A 20,894-nucleotide genomic window follows, 5' to 3' on the forward strand; every position below is an offset into this window, starting at 1 on the left:
GCTACACCACACCAGAACATTGTGAACGTTTTTTCTTTGGTCATCAATTTTTCTGAAAAAAATGGTTTATTTTTAGGCTTGAGTTACGCTCACTTAGAAGGAAAGTTCAAAAATTTGAAAAAAAGTATAAATGTTTTTGAGATTTATTTAATATTTAAAATGAGTAATGAGTTTTTCTTAACTCAAATATCTTCGGTTCCGTTTAACATTTTTATAAATTTTTCTTTTTATTCAACGCTCTTTTTTGGGTCCAATTAGTGGTGTGTGCGTCTTGATGCTGTTCCATCTACAGTTGTATGCCGCTTCTGAATGTCAGAGGGAGGTTTGCCATTGCCTAGTGAGTGGAGACAGCTATTAGAAAAAATTTGTTCTATCATTTTATGTTTCATGCCCAAAGATCCGAACCTGGGCACTACCGAATTGTAGTCACGCTCCAAACTATTGGGCTACGCGGCTGCGGATAAAATACACTATAAGAAAAATACTTTTTTTGGAAAAAAATATTTGTCTGTTTGTTCAATATTTTTAGAGAAGGTTGGTTTGCCCTTTATGGAAAACACCTCCACTTCGTCAGATTTTTTTCTTATTTTTTCATTAATGATTAATTAATCATCTAACTCACAATGTCGCCTCTAAGCGAGAAATGTTTCTTGTGAGGATCTTTTCCATCGTAGGACTACACTCGGAGGTTTGCCATTGCCTGCGGAGAAGTGACTGTTATTAGAAAAAACGTTTGCTATCAATTGGCGTCTCGTGACCAGGGTTTCCAACCTGTGTACTTCCGAATGGTAGTCACGCACTAACCCATTCGCCTACGGCGTACTTATATGTATATAAAGCACAGAAAATTATTCACATTGTTGCCACTTTAATACTTACGATATTTTCGTACATTTCGCACATTCAACTTTTTTTAATTCTACTTTCAGGGCGCCACTAACAACAACACTAAGACGAAATGGAGCAACCGGCAGCATAGCTGGCACTTCTGAGTACAGCCTTCCGCCGAGCTACAGGTCACGCAACACCACCCCGGCTACAATACGCAGTGAACACAGCGTGGAGACTGCGCCATCGGATCGCCTGCTGGCTAACGAAGATATCCCAGAACCATCCAATACGCAACCAGCGCTCAACAACCACTCTGACTCAACAAGCGTACGATCCCTATCAGAGCGGCCAAGTGGCAGTACGGCTACGGTATCAACGACGCTATCGAAAGCCTTTCAACATCTCAAACATCCACGTCCAAATCAATTGCGCACTTCGGCAATTGTGGAAATCGAGGCCACCAATAGCCGACAAAGTCAATCAAGTAGCAAAAGTAATGAATTTGATAAAAGGGCAGAAAATGCGAAGGATGCCAGCCCCACTTCGCAGAAAGAACTCGTTACGATTGTTACGATATCTAAAAGTGATAGTCAAGCGGATAAAAATCCGAGCAGCAGCGGAGAGCATATCGAAATATTGGCGCACCTATAAGCCAGTGGCGTACTCGTAATACATTGACAATACACATACATGCATACATACATTCCTAACGTATGAGGGTATGGGAAGTTAATGTGTTTATAATTGTTTTGCAACCCCAATCTTGTACAGTTGTGTAAGAGTTTTTGTACAAATAGATATTTGTGTATAAGATTAACTGCATATACATATGTATGTGTATGTATATGTACCATATATGTATGTGTATGCATTACTTTTAATCTCCATAATCTACTCTCTTTTAATCTAAGTTCAAGGTTATTTATTTGCACATCCAAAACATGGTAGATGTATTAGTGATAGCTACATATTTATGCACCTTTAGGCATTCGTATATCTCTAACGTTTGTTGTTGTATTGTAAATCGTTAAGTATGTATGTAGAGTTTGTTTTAAATAACGTTTGTATTTGTATCTGAGTATCTGAGTATCAGGAGATTGTGAAAAGCGAAGCAAAATATTTGCAAGCTAAAGTATTAGACGATTCCAAAAATGTAAGTGGCGCAATCCAAGAATTTGTTGGAGATAATAAATAAATGAAAGCCACACCAGAAAGCTATTAAGCGATAGACAGTTAATTAAAGCGGTATTCACTTGGTGGCGAATATTTGAAATATTATGTTATGAGTCGTAGAGTTACTCCCGAAAGTCGAACCTTACTTTACTAACTGAAACTAAATTGGATGCATAATTTCTACATAGTTTTAGGGTACATACATTCGAGTATAACTAACGAAAAATTGTATATGTCTACAATACGCAAGTATAAGAATGTTATTGATTTTAAATTGCAATTAAATACTTTTATGAGCAAATTAAAATAAACGCAATAAAATAATTTGTTTCAAATTCGCTTCATTTTATTTGAAAAATGGAAAGGCTACCTAAAAGCAATGTAGCTAACTAGCACCCGACTTTTCCTAGCAACAAATTTACAGCACTGCTCAGCAAATTACATATAAAAAGTCGTATGTTGTAATCCATCCGATCGGGCGGCCGCCGCGGCCGTATGGGTAGGTGTGTGACTACCATTCGGAACTCAGAGAGTGAACGTCGGTTCGAATCTCGGCGAAAGATCAAAAAATTAAGAAAAAGTGTTTTTTAATAGCGGTCGCCCCTCGGCAGGCAATGGCAAACCTCCGAGTGTATTTCTGCCATGAAAAAGCTCCTCATAAAAATATCTGCCGTTCGGAGTCGGCTTGAAACTTAGGTCCCTCCATTTGTGGAACAACATCAAGGCGCACACCACAAATAGGGGGAGGAGCTCGGCCAAACACCCAAACAAGGGTGCACGCGCCAATTATATATAATATATATATACCTATAATCCATTCGATGCTCTTCACCGCGTTACCAGCCAAAAATAGGTAACTCCAAAGGCCTCTGCTATTCGCCATTTCCCGGTCGCTATCTCTATGCTCGACCAAATTGGAGGAAAATGGCCGAAAGCGGTCAATTTCCGAAAATTGTGTTTTCTGACAAGAAATTTTTTCGAATTGAGATATCGTAAACTCCCAAAACGATAGGGTTTATTTGGCGACCGTTCATACGAGAATTTGAGTCATCGATTGACCACCAGGAGGTAGCACCCGCCACAGGTAATGGTTTGGACTACTGTAACCGCAGATGAGTGCTCTCCAATCGTTTTCATCGAGCCTGGCATTAAGGTAAATGCGAAATATTATCGGAAAAGTATTCTGGAGGTTGCTTTGAAGCCGTGAGCAGACAAACATTTCGGTGGCAGATCATGGACGTTTCAATACGACTCGTCTCACAAAGCTCGAGTGAACCAAGAATGGCTAAAAAACAACGTTTCGAGCTTCATAACGTCCACACAATGGCTCTCAAATGCACCAGACGCGAATCCAATGGATTACTCTTTGGGGCTTTTTGGATAGCAGGGTCCGAATTAAAAGATTCACCAATCTTGAGGCGCTGAAAAAATCCATTCCCCGCGAGTGGGCCAAAATACCTGCAAGTCACATTCGGACAGCTTGTGATTCGTTTCAAATTTTTACTACATTTTTTTGTTTAAAAAATTTTTGTTTGCACAATATTTATTTAAAATTTTTTTTGCCAACCCTTTACCACATATGAGCCCATATATGGTATTGCAGTTTCGACTCAATTGCATTACAAAATAATTCAAACTATTTTAATCCATCAATCCATATTTAGCAATAATAAAACGCAAAAACATTGTCTATGATTTTATGGCATTTCAAAATAAAATCACTTTTGTGGAAGTGGATGAAAAAGCAGAATTGAAGTGCGAGAAGCTTATTTTCAAAAAACGATAACAGAGCAAAACATAACTACTTTTTGACAAAAAGAAAAAATATTTTTATGAATGAGTCGATATACTCGGCTTTCCCGATCGATAATAATTTTTCTGTTTTTCAACTATTTTCTATACTTTTTTATATGTATATAAATATATGGCTTGGTAAAAAAAAATTTACCTTTTTTACTATTCTTCTTTTTATACGTCTTATTGACAATTAAATTTGGGTTCATGCCCCCAACAATGGGCCAGTGGGGTTCAACGGAAACAGGGCTTGGTTAACCTGTTTACGAATGGCTCGAAGTTGGGCGGCAGGGTTGGAGAAGGAGTATTCTGCAAAGATCTCCCCATCAGACTCAAATTCAAGTTACAGGGTCGCTACAGTGTGTTCCAAGCAAAGGTGGTCGCAATCAAAGAAGCAGCTGATTGGCTACTTACTTGCGAAATAACTGCGACAATTAGGGCCCTGAACTATTATTGTGCAAGCCTGCATAACTCTTCATAATAACATCGCGGGAAATTGCGAAGCGGACGAGCTGACTACACAGGGAGGTATTGTTCCCGCGAAAGCAGAGAATCGCGATCCCCTTGACAACCTGCGCTCTACTCCCGGAAAGGTGGGCTTCACGTCAACTCAGCGAGCGCAGGGCAAGTACACAAACGTGTAGAGTCGCGAAATCCTTCTGGCCACGGATGGAGCGGAGGCGTTTGAGGGATATTCGGACGATGACAAAATCTCAGCTCTCAAATTTCGTGGGCACTATCCGCTGAGACTCGGGTCCTTCGAGTCCTTTTTGTGGCAGCTGTATGAAGGATGAGGTGAAGTCATCTCAGCACCTGCTGCTTAGCTGCCCTGCTTTCGCGGAACTAAGATTTAAGCAAGTGAAGTGAAGTAAGAAGTGAGAACCAACTTCTTTCCTATGCCTGCCGACGTAGAAGGCCTTGATATCAAAAATCTGAAGAACTTCATCAGCAGCATAAAACGGCTAACACAGCCGCAAATTAGTCACCGTTCGTAATCTACAAATACCTCCTCTCCCTCCTCCCTCCTTTCGACCTATCGGTTTTTCCTTCACCTCTTTCCCCCCTGCAATGGTATCTCAAAGGATGACCTAAACTTCTTCGTGCAAGTGGGCCCACTTTCTCGGCAACCATCACAACCTTACCTAACCTATTGATAATTAAATATAAAGTTATTTGCAGCGTGAAGAATTTTTTTTCTACGCTTCATTAATTCTTCAATAAGTATCAATTCAGTAAAGGGTTAATAAAAACGAACCATTTTGTCGATTTTTTTTTTTTTTTTGGTAATTAACCAAACGAAATTTGAGTTTGTTAAGCACATGGTGATGGTAATTGTTGTACGGGTTAGGCGCAGGCCTGTATGCTCTGCGACCAGATTTATCTATTGTACGCCCCTAACGCTTAATTTTAATTATTTAGTATTGCGAGGAATCGAACCAGTCGCTTAGGAGGCAGCATTTGCAAGTCTTCATGCTTTAGTATGTATGAGCACACAATTCTGTGACTTAATGCCTCATCACAGCAGAACCTGCTTAAACTAGTGCTAGATATACCTATTGTATTCAAAGGTTCATTGCAGGCAAAGGGGCCTGCTCCACAGAGAAATCGGTGGTCCTTTTTATATAGAGTTAGAGCAGATTTTGTTCTGTTGGTATTAAAGTTCGGGAACTTTTTGGAGTGATTAAGACCGTTTGCGCCGTTCCAATGTTGCCTAGTTTTTAATTGGATTCTTCTTGGTTCATTTTTTTTATTATTTTTTATTATTTATTATTTTATTATTATTATTTTTTTTTTTTTTGGGGTTTCATGTTTTAGGTTGTTTTTGTTAAAGCAATGGGGGTAGTCCAATAAATGGCCCTTCCGCCAATTTCTTGGCATAAAAGTGTGCCTTCTCGTTTCCTTCGTGTCCCTCATGTGTGGTACCCAAAAATGAGACTCCTGATTAAGGGTCGCCAGTTTGTTGAGTGCATTGCTACACTCTACAAGAACTTTTGAATTAAACGTAAAGCTATTTAAGGCTTTGAGAACTGATTTACTGTCCGAATTTATTTTAATTTTTTTTACTTTTGCAAACCCTCTATTCCTGCACCTACCCCCTGAAGCCTTTTGTATCCATCTAAAGGGGTTTCCAATAACAGGGTCTATCGCTATCGAGAGATGATTAACGATTTTTTATGACTGGAATTGGATGGTATTGATCTGGACAACGTTTATTTTCAACAAGACGGCGCTACGTGGCACACAAGCAACGAAACCATTGATCTTTTACGGAAAAAGCTTCCGGACCGCGTTATCTCTCGAATAGGTGATCACAATTGGCCACCGAGATCTTGTGATTTAACACCTTGTGATTTTTTTCTTTAGGGCCACGTGAAAGAGAAGGTCTACGCCAACAGCCCAGGGTTGATTCAAGACCTCAAAGATGAAATTCGTGAGGCTATCGAGGACATAGGGCAGCCACTTTGCAATTCGGTTATGGAAAATTTCATGGAAAGGATATTATCCTGTAAGTGTGGTCGTGGTGGTAATTTGCCTGATGTTATTTCCCACTATTAACGGCATATCTTCCTCTTTCTAATGAAATAAACATCCATCAAAAAATAGCATTTTTCTTTGAATATCAAAGCAATAGCTCTTATTAGATAACCCTATATATACCATTTTTGCAACTCATCATATAGCCATGTTGGGTTAGTGCTCCGCTCTTCCCTAGACGGGAAAATGACTTTCCATCTCTTAGTCAAATTGAGTTCGGCTCCCGTGTTATCGTTCGCCTCGGCCATGCATACTGCATGTTGCACCCTGTTTAGGGTATTGAGGTGTCCAGTAAGATCTCCTGCTTTAAATTTGTCTCTGCTTGCTTTCTCTGTCGCTGCTTGTTAAGCACATAGCGATCGCATTATTGATATAAAAAAACTAAAATTAATTTTTTTGTTTATTAACAAAATTGTCATTAATATGTAGCCCTAATATACACCCTTTCTTTTGCCACCTTTGCCACAGGAATATTCCTGCGGTAACACGGCTTTGGGATTTATTAGCTCCAGCATGGCACAGTAAATAATAAAATTATTAATTATTGAACTCGGAAAAAATTGCGGTTTATTTGTTGGCATAATTACAATTGGCTTTAGAAACATTTTTTTTTTTCGCTGATGAGTAAAAATATTAATTTGGGGTTGCTTCTTCATCAGAGACATTAAACTAAAATATATTACAATAAGTTCAAAACAATTACATTTCACTTTGATAAGAGGGATTACAATTTAGAGATTTGCTCTCATATTACAATACAATTAATAAAAAATCGATAGTGACATTTCTCAATAGGATACATTTTCACAATTCGGCGAGCTATTCAACACACAAAGCTATGCGGGCGCTTGTTGGAGAGCGCCTGCAAACCGTTAATCAATCCGGCGCATTGGGATTCAAATGCAAATTGTTCTACTCGTAAGTGTGCATTTGTGCTATTTGATGTACTCACATGCACACACACATACGTACATATCTAATGTGTTTAGTGCATGCGTGCCGCCGGGACTTGTTTAGTTACTTACAGTTATAATTTTACATTTACAATATTATTCCTAATTTGGATTTAAAAACAGGTTCATAAACTAAACTTTGTAAAATATGAGAGAACAGTTCCGATACTGTGGCTGAGATTGAGGCGAAGCTTCATTTGATATGGTTTCGTTATTTTTCGAGGACTTTAGCGTAGATGTTTATATTTAGTTTTTAATTAATATAATTTATAAGTACATTTTTGAGTAGTTATTATTTTTTAACGTTTTTGTTTTCTTTATTTAATGTAGGTATTGTAATATGCGCGATCCCAGATGTGCAGCAAATGTGATTTTTTTAGCGCGCGTGATTTTTGCAGAAGGGGCGCCCACCTTTGTTGTAAAAGCTTTGTCCTTCCAAGTTTTGCTTGCAGTACTGAATAAGAAAATAAACAAAACAAAATTTTAGTTCAAACTATGAAATCTGCAACTTAAATTGTGTCACAAAACTTACTGTGCAATTGAAACATTGGCTATGATAATTGTGGTTCAGAGCTTCAACCCATCTATCACCGGCTTCAACTGGGAATCCGCAAGCGAAGCATTTGGTTGTGAAAAGTTCATTCCAATCGGCCTCGCAATAGGCGTTGCCGTCCTCCAAGAAGAACGGGGTGTTGCCGAAGAGCTTACCACAATGGCCGCAAGTGAAACATTCTGGGTGGAATTGCTTGCCGATGGCGTTCAAACAGTCACCCTAATTGGAGTTCAAATACACAGACATACAAATCAGTTAAGAATGCACTCAATATTATGCAAGTTGACGCTGATTGCCAAACATGCGTACGCACCTTTATTTTTCCGCCGCATTTGCTGCATGTCGGAGCCAAGTATTTCTCGAAGCAGTACTCGCAGTAGAGATCACCTTTCTCCTCGACGAAACCGATGTCCTGCAATGCGCGACGACAGTTGGCGTTTACGCAAATGAAATGCTCTGGGCACCAGATGCGTCCCAATGCCGTAATGAAGGGACCCCTGTGCGAAGAATAGTCCAAAAAGTAATTATTAATAAGCAAGACTTTTGAATATAAGTACAAAGTTGTTGCTGAGGTAGATATCAAACATTTAAACAAAATATATACAAATACGGTAAATAAGTGGCCCATTGGGTTGTGGCAAATGTCAACTCACTTCGTTATTTCAGTGTTGCATTGGCAGCATATCGGACGCTTACCATCTTTTAGTAACTGACTTACAACCTGCTCATTTTCCGGCGTCATGACTGTATTCGATGGTTGTTCATTAATTTCGGATTTTGGGCCCAAAGCTCGGACGTTAATACTGAATGCCGGCCCATCACGGGCACTATCACTTACGTTGAGATCGTTCGGTTCGATATAAGATCGACGATCCATCGCATGAAAGGACATTTCGCCGTTTCGTTGGCTTGAGCCAGAGTTGCGTGGTCCGCTGGCCTTCTCGCGATATACCACAGTTTGAGGCTGATTTGTTGTCAGCTGACAGTTGTCATCACAGTTTGAGTTAGCTGAGTTCGCACCTAGTGGAGTTGGCATTATTGAAGATACGCCTGTGTCGTTTGTTTTCAGATCAACGTCGAAATTTTTAGTTGTCGAGGTGCAAACCGGCTTATTGTTATCACAAAGGTCAAGTACTTTGCCCATGGGATGGCTTTTAGGTAAATCAATTGGCTGAGTAACATTCTTATCCCTAATCGAAATTGGTGACTCTGCCTTTTGACTAATGGTCGAAGAGAGCTCCACAGGCGGTGGCTGCTGAACGGCTAGGACTGGTTTCAAAGAGACGGGCTCGGTGGGATCAACATTCTTGAAGTCGTCCAAATCGAAGCGTTTGCGAATCACCATTGGACTTCGCGATGGATTGGAACTGCAGTTGCTGCGCAAACTAGACGTACTACCACCGTGCGATGATGTTTTCAATGTGTTGCCATTGCTGGCCAGACGAGCCTCCAACATGTTCGAAATAATTTTACCCGCCTCTGCCATAAAGTTATCCATCTTATCTCCCATATTGATACGGCCGATCGATTCTGTCAGCATAGCGGTTGCATCGCCACCCGCTTGCAGGTTAGTGTCAATTTGGTGAGCGTCCGACACGGTCCTATTGCTTTTCGAGTTTACGTTGTGTGGAAGTGTAGCGTTAGCGTTAGTGGGTTTAGTGCAAAGCTCTGTAAAACGAACAAAACAAAAACAAAGGCACAAAGCCAAGGGTTACAATTAAATGAGACAGATCATGCGATTGAACTAAAGCAGATTGAGGGTAGTAATTATTAGGAAGCGTATTTGTATTCGGAACTGAATAATCACAAATAAGCGAGTGTGCAGTTTTTTGACTCTTCTGGAAGAAGATGTCGGCATAGCGCACAAACTTAGGCTCAAATGAGGTACTTATAAGTACAGTTGCGTTTTATGAACTGTAGTTAACTTCTGTTTACATAAAAAATAACAACAAAAAACATGCAAAATTGGTAGAACAACGTTGGGGGACTTTTTGTAAATCAACATCAACTTTCAACTCAGCATGCGGTTTTCACCTGATCTGGATGTTGCAGCTGTTGCACAAGGGCACGCGAACACCGGGTCCAACAGCCTTGTTGAAGATTCCGCGTCCGCGCTTTGGAGCCGAGGTGGCGCCAAACGCACCTTTGCCCCCTACACCTGTGGAACCACCGAGACCAGCGTTAGACTTGTTGTTACCAATGGTATTGGGTGGCGGAAAAGATGTAGGCGCAGCGGCAGAAGTAGCGGGAGCAGCAGGCGGCGCTTGCGTTGACGCTGTGTCAGCAGCAATAGCGGTAGCTTGTGCATTAGGCTTAATATCCGTTATACCTGTGAAAGCGTTCGGCCGATATGTTACATTATTATTGTCATTATACTTAACTACGTCAGTTGCAGGAGTTTGCGCTTGCAACTGTTGCTGTCGGCAGCAAGTGTGACCGGGACGACAGAATGTGCCCGTTACGGGGCAAATGGCACTGGCGCCGCTGGTCGTGGCACTTGCCGCGCCAGCTAGTTTATTATTAGTAATAGAAGCCTTGGTTAGACTGCTAACGTTAGCGGCATTAGCTTGCGATGATAATGATGATGCTGTGCTTGTGGAAGTAGTGAAGTTGCTGCTTGAGTATGTACTTAATGATTTCTGTTGTTGCGAAACCATAGATGCTCCACATGCAGTTGACACTTGAATGGTAGACAACTGTTGTTGCTTCTGTTCTGGTTTATTGAATCCTGGTGGCGGACCAACCATTTTGTTATAAGGGGTCGCAGAAAATAGATAGTCGGGGCGCTTAGGTTCATCGTGAGGAGGTAGCAATGCTTTAGTCGGAAATTTCGACACCGGCTCCGGCGAACTTATTTGCGGAAATGATGTGTCTGTTAGAGTGGCGGCGCGTGCGCTAATAGCTTGTGATTGACTGGTCAGATTGGTAATCTCCTGCTCTAAGCCCGATAAGCGACGCGCTTGGTTAGCAACGTAACCGGTTTTGCCGTACGACTGACGGCGCTCAGTAGCCGAGATGGCTGGCGTGACAGTGGTGGTTTTTGAACCTGTACGGATCTCTACAGAACGGGCACTTTGTGTATGCTCATATTCTTCTGTTACTCGACGCCTCCTTTCAATTTGGGTGTCGCCAACTTTCATTTTTGTTTGGCTTTCCAAGCTCGATTGCTTTTGATCGGCCTTGTGGCTCTCTTTCTCACGGCGTTGTACCATGTAATCACCAATTTGCTGTTCCTCAACTTTTTCAGGCTGCACAGTGTAACTTTGACTTCCTGTTTTGCTTGCATGTTCATAGTGCGATAGAATCTGAGTTTGCTGCTGCTGTTGCTGTTGAGCCCCTAAGTAGCTTTGTCCGGTAGTAATAGAACCAGCTTGAAGTACACGTGGAGACAAAGAAGACAACTCATTATCTTTCGCTCGTGGTGAACGGATAGCCGCTAACGGGTTTGGTGGTGGACCCGGAGCAGGGGATCGTGCACGGTCCGGGTATGGTGAAGCTGAGCGCCGATCGTAAGTGCGAGCGTGTGTTGCTGGACACTCGTCAAAACAGAGTGCTTCCGGCGTTTGATAGAAAGGAACTACTGGGACTGGTTTATTGCTCAGTGATGGCGTGTAAGGTCGGCTTGGTGTTTGTGATTCGTCTGTTTGTAAGTGTTCATCTAAGGATTGAAAAGCCATTGTTATTTGGGGTGCAACTCTTTCTTCGATTATAATGGGCACGACAGGTTTCTTGGTTTGCGATTCTATTCTCGACTGCTGCTGAGTCGCTGATGATTGTTGCTGCTTCTTCGTTTCACTTAAAATATTTGTCGTACTTGTAACCGATCCACGCGAGGCACATACATTTGTCACCTGTTGCTGTTGTTGCTGGTGGGATATAGATGCGGAATCGCTAATTTGTGCCACGGGTTTATGGACCAAGCTGCTTTTGGAACTAGCAACAGGAGCATCTACAAAAGCAAGTGGAACATTTTCACGAAGCTCTTGTGGTTCTGGAGTACGGACGGGGCTTTGTGTGGGCAGAATGGTCCAATTACGTTGATATTTTGGTATCGTATCAGCTTTGTGTAAACCGGAAGAAGCGGATTTACCATGGAGATGGCTAAGCGGTGATGGTGGCGGAAAGAGCACTTCAGAGTGTTCAAGCTCTTCACTTGTTTCTTCAATAACGTCATGCAAATCAATCTTTGTGTCATTGATGGCGATACAGGCCTTGCTTTGGTACGATGACTTTGAAGCTTGAGTTAAGTTGGAGGCGTATGTGCTGGTAGAAGTGGTGTTTGACTTTGTTTGGACTGCGGAAGAGGATTCAGAGGAAGAACTTTGTTTGGTAAAGGAACTTAATGAGGACATTTGACGTGTGTTAGTCTCTGATGTTTCCTGTGTCTTAATTTCTTCAACTTGTTGTTGTTGAAGTTCTTCTTCTTTTTTGTGGTAGTAATCAATACGTTTTTTATTACGCTCTTTAGCTTTATAATATCTTTCATAATCGGGATCAAATTCTTCTTTGGAAAAGGAAGTAATGGATTGTCGTGGAGTATTGGAAGTTAGTGGCTCTTGGGTTGGTTGGAATGCTTGCATTGCCGCAAATGCGGATGATTTACGTTGCTGCGAGTTTTCGCGCTTCGCCGTCGTATAATATTGGATCGACTCGCTGTTAAGAGCGGTGATACCTAGTTCCTTCTCTCGATCAAGAACTTGAAATTCGTGTTTCTTTTTCTCCTTCTCCATTTCTTGTTTCTCAAATAGAAGTGTGGCATTTTCTGGATTGAGCGGCGTATATGCCCTGTCGGGTGCGGTACACAAAGCATCAGAGAAAGTTAGATGCTCTTTGGGTGTGGGAAGGTCAATCAAATGGATGGGTACATCCCTATCAAAATGACCCTCAAATGGACGTTCGGGTGCTGTAGTTAGCGCGCTTACAAATGGCGATTTGGGTCGATAGTCCTCACGCATGTATGGTTTCATATCGATTGGCGGCGGCATATATGGCGCAGTCTCTTCAGGAAGGGGAATCATTTCTGAAGGAGGTGGCTGAAAAACTACTTCCCACTCTGGTGCTGTGGTCATAGCACTTGCGAGCCGTGATCCTTTAGGCGGAGCTTCTTCGATGGGTTTGGTTTCTATAATTTCGCTATTTTTAATATCTAAAGTCTCTGCAACTTCTACGGTTTTTCTCTCTGGTTCCACGGATACGAACTCGCCTTCGCAAGGTTTAGGGCATGGACATTCCACTAAGTGAAACGGAACATCCGGTGCTGTGGTCAACACTTTAACCATGGGATTAATCCATTCCTTAGGCACTGGGTTTGGAATTTTTGATGGTGGTATTTGCCGAACCGGAGCGATTTCAATTTTAATTTCAGGAGTGGGCTGGAAAATTCGCTGATTCTCGAGAATTTCACCACGTTGCGTCTTAACAAAAGTTTCGCTTTCATTTGTACTTTTCTGACTGCTTATGTTATGATTCGTAAGTTGTTCAGCTTCTATATTATTGGTGTCGCTTTGCAAAGCCGAATTTGTGTTAGAATAATTTTCATATCGCAAAATTTCTCCCATATCTTCTACTGAAATTTCCTTCGTCATTGGTTCGTCGACAAACACTACATGTCTAGGACCCTGGTTACTTGGTGGAGGAACTGGACTAGGAGTTACTTCTCGCACCATATCAATGAGTTTGTACGTATTCAATGGAGCAACCAAAGATTCAACGCATTCCTGAGCACTACGGCGTCCAGAAATATACTCAGATGAGCTTATACAGGATGAGTCTTGTAAGTTTTGTTGCATTGTAGCAACCTCCATATCCATATGGTAGTCTAACTCGGACCCTGATTGCTGCTCATACATTTGCTGTGATTGATAAGCTTGTACCTGGGCCGCATACATGCGCTGATATTCTTCGGAAGTAGTCGTCGTTGTTGTGGAAGTCGAGGTAAAACTTTCTGAACTAGACTCAATTTCAGGCGGCTGTAATCCAATTGTTAACTCAGGTGCCGACTTACTTTGCCAGTTTGGCTGAAGGTACTGCTGGCCGTTAGGTTGTGGTCGAGTTTGCTCTTTAGTCAATTCATCCTCAGATTGTGGTTGGCACGACTTCAATGGCTTCACCACCACATGTTGCGTCTCTGGCGGGGCAATATAAAGTGGTGCCGCTGTCGGTACAATGGGACTATCTTCCTTTCGTGGTGGCCAAGAGAAGTTATTACGATTCTGCCGATTGGCATCAACCAACTCGTGGTCCTCTTCAAAGAATTCCGCTCCGATTGGAGCTGAAGTCCTACACTCTTCCGCATATTGCAATTGCAAGCTTTCTTCATTATCTATATTTATATCGGGATGATGTAAGGACGGTAGTGGACGGTTGGTTGCCATGCCAGGGGGATTTCAGGTTACCGTACCGGTGTTTAATAGTTTTTTATGATTATGAGTTTGGCGCATTTTCCAATTGACGTGGTTTTATTTGTAATCAATGGAATCAGTGCAAATTCGCAGCAAAATAGTTTATGTATGCAAGTGTATGTATGCACATGCACCCGATAGGCGTACAACAACAGAGTTTTGAATCAACGATTGAGAGTGAATTTCATTTTTCATATTTGGAATGTTCAATAACGAAGGATGCGGAATGAGGGATGAGGGTGAATACCGTGTAATTGTTGCAATTGGCGGTTGATAGGTTAATACATATGGCAGTGTGTGAGTGTGAATGCAAAATGAAATGTATGAAATCAAAAGAGAAATAAAATACATTTATTTGTTAGAATTGCTTTGAAGCATTGAGGCGCAGATACGAGTAAAGTCAATTGGCAATTGAATTGAATGTTTAGGTGGAGGCGGATGACGCATTGGAAATAAGCAGCATTTGGTTCCTACTGTTAAATTCAACGTAAAAATAAAAATTTTGTCTATTTTGGTGCATTTACATAAAAAGAATATTCCAATTCATTTGTAGATTTTAATTACTATCTTTAGGAAGAGTCCCAAATTCATACGAAATGAACCCAAAAAACACTAAAAATACTAAAAATATAAAAATTTATAGAAATCGCGTGTTTGTGCTTAAAAGTAAATATGTATGTATGTACACTTTAATTTCTACTCATTAAGATAACCGCAAATTTGTGTACATTTTTTGTTATCTCTTTGAAGTCCATCTCATCTCTTCCCGCCAAATGTGGTCGAGGTGACGGACCTGAATATAAGTACGTATAATTGAAGAGATAATAAGCGCAGTAAACTAAATTTGAAAGTATGTACATATGTGAAAGTATATATGTATGTATGCATATATGTATGTATGTATTGGGTAGCTTCGGGTAATTAGCATTTAGCATGAGCAGAACAGTAGAAATGGTTTCGATAGCATTTCAACAGCATTCCCTAAAGATGTATTAATGAATGTATGTACACTTGTGCTCAAAGTAATACGAGCGCTACGAATTATCAAGTTTCACCTATTTTCTTGTTTGAATTTAATTTTTCTTTATAAAAGTTTAGTGCATTCTACAACAAAAACCATGTAACTCAGAATTCCGATTTTTTCAGAAATTTCACAAAAATGTAACCATTTAAAATAAATTATCATCGAAAATTTAAACATTATAAATAAAAAAATGCGAGGCATGCAGTTCTATAGTCCGTTCAATTTAGTATAATAAAGTGCAAGTTTGAAGTCGTTAAAAAACCGCATTAATTTTTGACAGTTTTCTTACATATGAAGTGGAGCAATCCTTGACCTGAAAGAAAATGTTTAACAGCCTAGCGGAAAAAAATTGCCAAAAATCAACGAGAATTTTGAGCCACTTGAAACTTTCACTTGCTAAAATTCAATGGGCTAGAAAACGGCATACACAGAATTTGTTTTAAAAATTAAAAAAAAAATTATAAATGAAAAGTTGGAAATTTTGAATTTTTAGAACTAAAAAAAAAACCTGAATAAAAAATTGGAACTTTTGAATTTTTAGAATGTAAAAACAAATTCTGAATAAAAAGTTGGGAATTTTGAATTAAAAAAACAAAAACAAAAAATTCTGAAAAAAAGTTGGAAATTTTGAATTTTTAGAAATTTAAAAAAGAATCTGAAAAAGATGGAAATTTTGAAGTTTCGGAATTTTTAAAACTTGGAGATTTTGAATTTTTAGATAACAAAAAAATCTGATAAAAAGTAGAAATTTTGAATTTTAAGATATAAGAAAAAAATCTAAAACAAGTTGGGAATTTTTAAGTTTCAGAATTTTTGTAAAGGTTGGAAATTTAAAGTTTTGAGATTTAAAAAAATCTGAAAAAGGTGGAAATTTTAAGCTTTTAGAATTCGAAAAAACAAAATTCTAAATAAAAAGTTAGAAATTTTGGATTTTCAAAATTTTAAATATTCGAATTTTGAACTTTCAAAATTTTTTAAAAAAGCCTGAATAAAAAGTTGGGCATTTTGAATTTTTGGAGTTAACAACAAAAATCAGAATAGGAAGTTGGGAATTTTTAATTTTTAGAACTTTGAAAAAAAAAATTCTGAATAAAAACTTTTGAATTTTTAAGAAAAATCTGAAAAAAAGTTGCAAATTTTAAAATTTTTGAAAAAACTCTGAATAAAAAGCTGGAAATTTTGAATTATTCGAATTAAAAAAAAATTCTGAAAAAAAGTTGGAAATTTCGAATTTTTAAAATTAAAAAAAAAAAATTTTACAAAATTTCGAATAAAAAATTGGAAATTTTTAGATTAAAAACAAAAATCTGAAAAAGGGGTGGAAATTTTGGTTTTTTCAATTTTTGTGAATTGTCAAAGTTGGGAATTTTGAGTTTATAGAATTTTTGAAAAAATTCTGATAAAAGGTTGGAAATTTAAAATTTTTAGAGTTTTCTGAAAAGATCTAAATAAAAAAAGTTGGGAATTTAAAAATAAAAAATAAAATAATCTGAATAAAAAGTTCGGAATTTTTATTTTATTTTTTTAATTTTCAAATTTTTGTGCATTTTGTACGAAGTTAGCCCTGATTTGGACTGTGTTTTATGGTAGAATGCACTAAACTTTTATGAAAACAACAAAAAAAAGCAAATTGGGTACAAAAAAATTCTTGACATTTGGTAATTCGTCGCGCTCCTATTATTTTGATCGCAGCTGTATATTGGCTGACACGATGCATGCAGCATAAATAGGTATGTGTATGTATGCGCATAAGTAGTATTGTATATTTGTGTATACTGCATTGCTATATAAATGCAATTCTTACACCGATTAGTGCAGTTTGAACCACCAATAAATGTGATGGCAAAAACTAATTTCGCGTCCATTGAATGCACGGACATCCTTGGTTAAAAAAGTTTAGTTATATGGAGAAAAAACAAAACCACATTTCGAAGTTTGTGAGAAAAAATCAAAATCCGAGAGTGTTTATTGGTAACTCTACGCAAAACAATGTGACAGGTATGTATGTATGTATGTATGTACAATTAAATATTTTAAAGGATTAATTTAATAGATGGGATTTTCAGAGTTGTGGATTGTAACCAATCATCTTAATCTCAAAAAAATTCATTTAAAATATATATAAAAGTATGTTGGTAAGTATTTTGAAATTCACCACGGAACACTGGATACACGGATTGCAGGCTGCTGTCCTCTTAGCAGATTTGTAATTTATTATACAAGGAAGGGACTTGATCTTTGATTTGGTTTAATAATATGCGTAACCTAAAACGGAGAATTAAAAAATACATAATTTTTAATTGGGGAAGATTGGAATGCGAGTATTACAGCAAATAAAGAGATTAAATGACTAAGTGTGGGCTTGTGTTAGTTTACTGCGCCTATTAAATTTTAATACGTATTTGAATATTAGACTAAATTTAGTCCCCGTAGAGAGCGACTGAACATTTTCGATTATAAAAGATGTGCACATGCATTTATAAGTCGTATATTATTTTCCTATTGAAACTACCCAAGGCCTTAAGCCGAACTCTTGGCATTTTGTAGTTTCAGCAGAATGCGACACTTACGATTTAGAAGTGGTATTTTTACGAAGTAAGATAAATTTCAGCAAATTTGTGAAGTGCGTCTTTACCAGAATTATACTGCATCGGTAAAAAATAAAAAAAAGCTCTAGTACACCCTAGTAACTTTCACACGTCGTTCATACTCCGTAGGCGATTGTTACCGTCGTCTTGGTGGTGATTTCTTGATGCCTGTACTTGCAAGTAAACACTCGACACTTTTTCCCCTAAGCAATTAGTTTTTTAGTTTGTAGTTTGGCACTTGGTATCAACACTTTTTTGTAGTATTTACTACATGAAAACGCAATAACTAATATATCTTTCATCATAAATTTATTCCATCATGTGAAAGTCGCTCATGTAAGACGTAGTTTTTTTGTATTTGCTTTTCTTGTAAATTCTGTAATTTTTTTATTTTGAAAAGTTGAGATTTTGCGATGCTTCCACTCTCTTCCGCTTGGGAAACTTTGCAAAAGTTGCATCCAATAAGCTTGCAACAGATAAAAGTGTATCTTGGCGCCCTTGCGAAAGACCTTTCTCGAAAGCGGGAAAACGCTGTAACGTTGAACAGAATCATTGGGAAATTTCGAAAACAAAAAAATAATACTTGAAAAAAAGTGCTTAAAAAGCCTAACGCAAACTCATTTTGTTCTAATCGCCATCTACTTGGGCAAAGCCTAGATAAAAACCTTCGACAAGGGCAGCATCTTAGACTTTAACTATACAGTTGACCGGAAAAACATTGGCGCTGTTTTAAGTGATTTCTCGCTAACCTCACCTATTTAAACGAGTGAACCTATTCAAGTGGAAATTGTTTTTTTAGAGTTTTTACCAGCTTATAGTTCTCATCTCTATTTTCTCTTACTGGAGTAGGTGAAAAACTGTTACTTAGCGGAATGCTATGATTTATTTAATAATAATTTTGTACCCGCAGTCTGCCCAATGGCCGACACTTTGACCTAAAAGATCTATTGAGTCCTCCGAACGCTATGCTTACTTATTTGCTTTAGTTTTCAAAATGACAAGTGAAGCAAGTAGACATAATTCTAATAAAATGTTTGTTAGATATTTACTCAAATTTTAAATTCATATTACAGAAAAAAAAAACGTGTGTCCATAGTCGTTTTGGCCTGTTATTGCTTATTATAAAATGTAATATCGAATTTCACATGCGTATTGCTGGCATAATTTTTTGCAAACTCAGTAGATGTCGTTTACGGATTTCCTCCAACTGTTAACTATGGCTTTTCTTCATATCGGTAATAATAATTAAACAAACCAAAAACACTAAAATATTCCACCAAATCAATTTCTATGAAGGAAAAGCTTTGAAAACATCTTGACAGCCGATTGCAAATTTTGCAGCTAATCTGCCAATGTGAACGAGTAGATTCATTTTTGTGGATTTATTGCACATCACTGCACTTCAATATTACAAAAAAACGTATTGATTTTATATTTATACATATATGTAATTAAGAATTTCAATCGTGTATATTCTGCAATTCACTGCCGCCTTAGTTTCATTAAAATTTTCTGGCAATTGCATTGAAATTCACTTGGACGTGAATTACGGAACCTGCGTGAATATCTTTCGTTTGCCAACGTCTGTGTTAATTTATTTTCGCGTTATTCTAAAACTATTCGGTGCGAATAATTCACACAGGTAGACTAGTTTTGCTTATTGTTCGTTTCGCATGAATAGCACTGAAATGTTGCCAGTGCATTTACGAGGATTTTCCCTTGTATTTTGCGCCTTTTCAGCACTACGTGTCATGAGCTGTAATTCGATATATTTATCGAAATGTTTGGCATTTTTTAACATAAACATAAACTTGCACATAGCATTTTCACTCACCAGCTTTATTTGTTCTTTTTTTAGAGAGTTGAAAAATTCATCTCGCACAAAATATATAATTAATTCGTTAAAATTGTAAAACAAAAAAAAGACTAATTTTAAAGACAAAAATTTGCGCCTAAGCTCACTCTGTAAATAGGTAGCTTATTTCCCCACGCTCAATAACTCCTTTTTTGTCTCTATGCGCATTCTTCGTAACAACTTTTTGTTATAAAATTTCCGGGTAACAACATTTCTGGTAGCATTTAGGACTGGCAGGCGCGTATAAAAACTATGTCAAGACGTAGAGCATAAATTGAATGATAACCTCGGTATAAGTAACTTCCAAAAATTGGTGCTTTATTGTATTATTATTACTATTCGGCAAAATGTCCATCCCGAAAAAATGTGGAAACAGTTTAATAAGCCTTAGCAATCACTAGAAGTCCCTTTAAAATGTGTGCCGCTACTCACTCAATGCCTTTGGTTAAACGATTATCTCACTTGACGAAATATGTTCTTTTTTTTTGTTGTTGTTTGTCACATTGTAAGCCTTTTCTGCCGCTTTTATGTATCCATATCAACGTGCGCAAACCAACTTTTATTATTATCCAGGAAAAATTTCATATAAAACTATAGATTTTATATAGTAAGGCTGCATACTCAGTTTTTCATATTCTCATCAATTTAAGTTTCAAAAGGAATTTAAAGTTTGAAAGTTCAAAATTTTCAGAAAATTGTTTTAAAAACTTATACTCATCTCGCCTGGGCAAATATAGATTTTGTATAGTATTCATTGTGTACTTTACTCCACAGGAAGAAAATTCAACTACATATTTTTTTTGAGCTCAACTATTTTTTTTTTAATTTAACTATTTTTTATTAAGGCGCTCCGTTATAAAGGCACTATAAAGGCACTCCGCGCTAACATAAAGAAATTTTTTCATATTTTGTTTTTTGTTTTGTTTTTGTAATGGCATTTGAGGGATGTGTACGTATGTATGCACATAAAGGTGAAGCGATAGTAAAAGAAATTTTGTTCATATTTTTTTATTATTGTAAGTTTGGTTAAATTTTTAGGGCCGATGTTGAATGTAAACCACACCTAAACGTCAAGTTTTCTTTTGCATTTCATTTGACATTTTCTAATCCAAGACTAACTCAATTTGAACCATTGAAATATACACAATCAAGCAACGCATTAAAGTTATTCAGGCTTATTATGAAAA

At 38.0% G+C, this 20,894-nt stretch overlaps 2 protein-coding genes across 10 annotated transcripts in view; one reads left to right on the plus strand and one right to left on the minus strand.

Moving 5' to 3' along the window:
* LOC129245300 (uncharacterized) overlaps window positions 1-2,339 on the plus strand; it is a 106,877-nt gene extending 104,538 nt beyond the window's left edge. Inside the window, exon 7 of the mRNA XM_054883382.1 lies at window positions 930-2,339. Coding sequence (XP_054739357.1) covers window positions 930-1,482 — 553 coding nt within the window. The 3' untranslated portion in view covers window positions 1,483-2,339. The remainder of the gene's footprint in view (window positions 1-929) is intronic.
* Window positions 2,340-6,874: 4,535 nt separating this feature from the next.
* Window positions 6,875-20,894, minus strand: part of LOC129245026 (PDZ and LIM domain protein Zasp) — a 113,572-nt gene continuing 99,552 nt past the window's right edge. For 4 of the 9 annotated variants that reach the window (XM_054882978.1, XM_054882976.1, XM_054882981.1 and 1 more), the window contains 4 exons: window positions 8,493-9,507; window positions 8,153-8,336; window positions 7,819-8,058; window positions 6,875-7,740 (listed from right to left, as the gene is read on the minus strand). In XM_054882978.1, the coding sequence (XP_054738953.1) occupies window positions 7,663-7,740; window positions 7,819-8,058; window positions 8,153-8,336; window positions 8,493-9,507 (1,517 nt within the window). In that variant the 3' untranslated portion in view covers window positions 6,875-7,662. Of the gene's footprint in view, window positions 7,741-7,818; window positions 8,059-8,152; window positions 8,337-8,492; window positions 9,508-9,873; window positions 14,162-17,190; window positions 17,530-20,894 lie in introns of those variants that run through there. The other 5 variants (XM_054882983.1, XM_054882980.1, XM_054882979.1 and 2 more) reach the window with 3 other exon arrangements.

Source organism: Anastrepha obliqua, chromosome 4, assembly GCF_027943255.1.
Source record: "Anastrepha obliqua isolate idAnaObli1 chromosome 4, idAnaObli1_1.0, whole genome shotgun sequence".
NCBI classification, from domain to species: Eukaryota; Metazoa; Arthropoda; class Insecta; order Diptera; family Tephritidae; genus Anastrepha; species Anastrepha obliqua.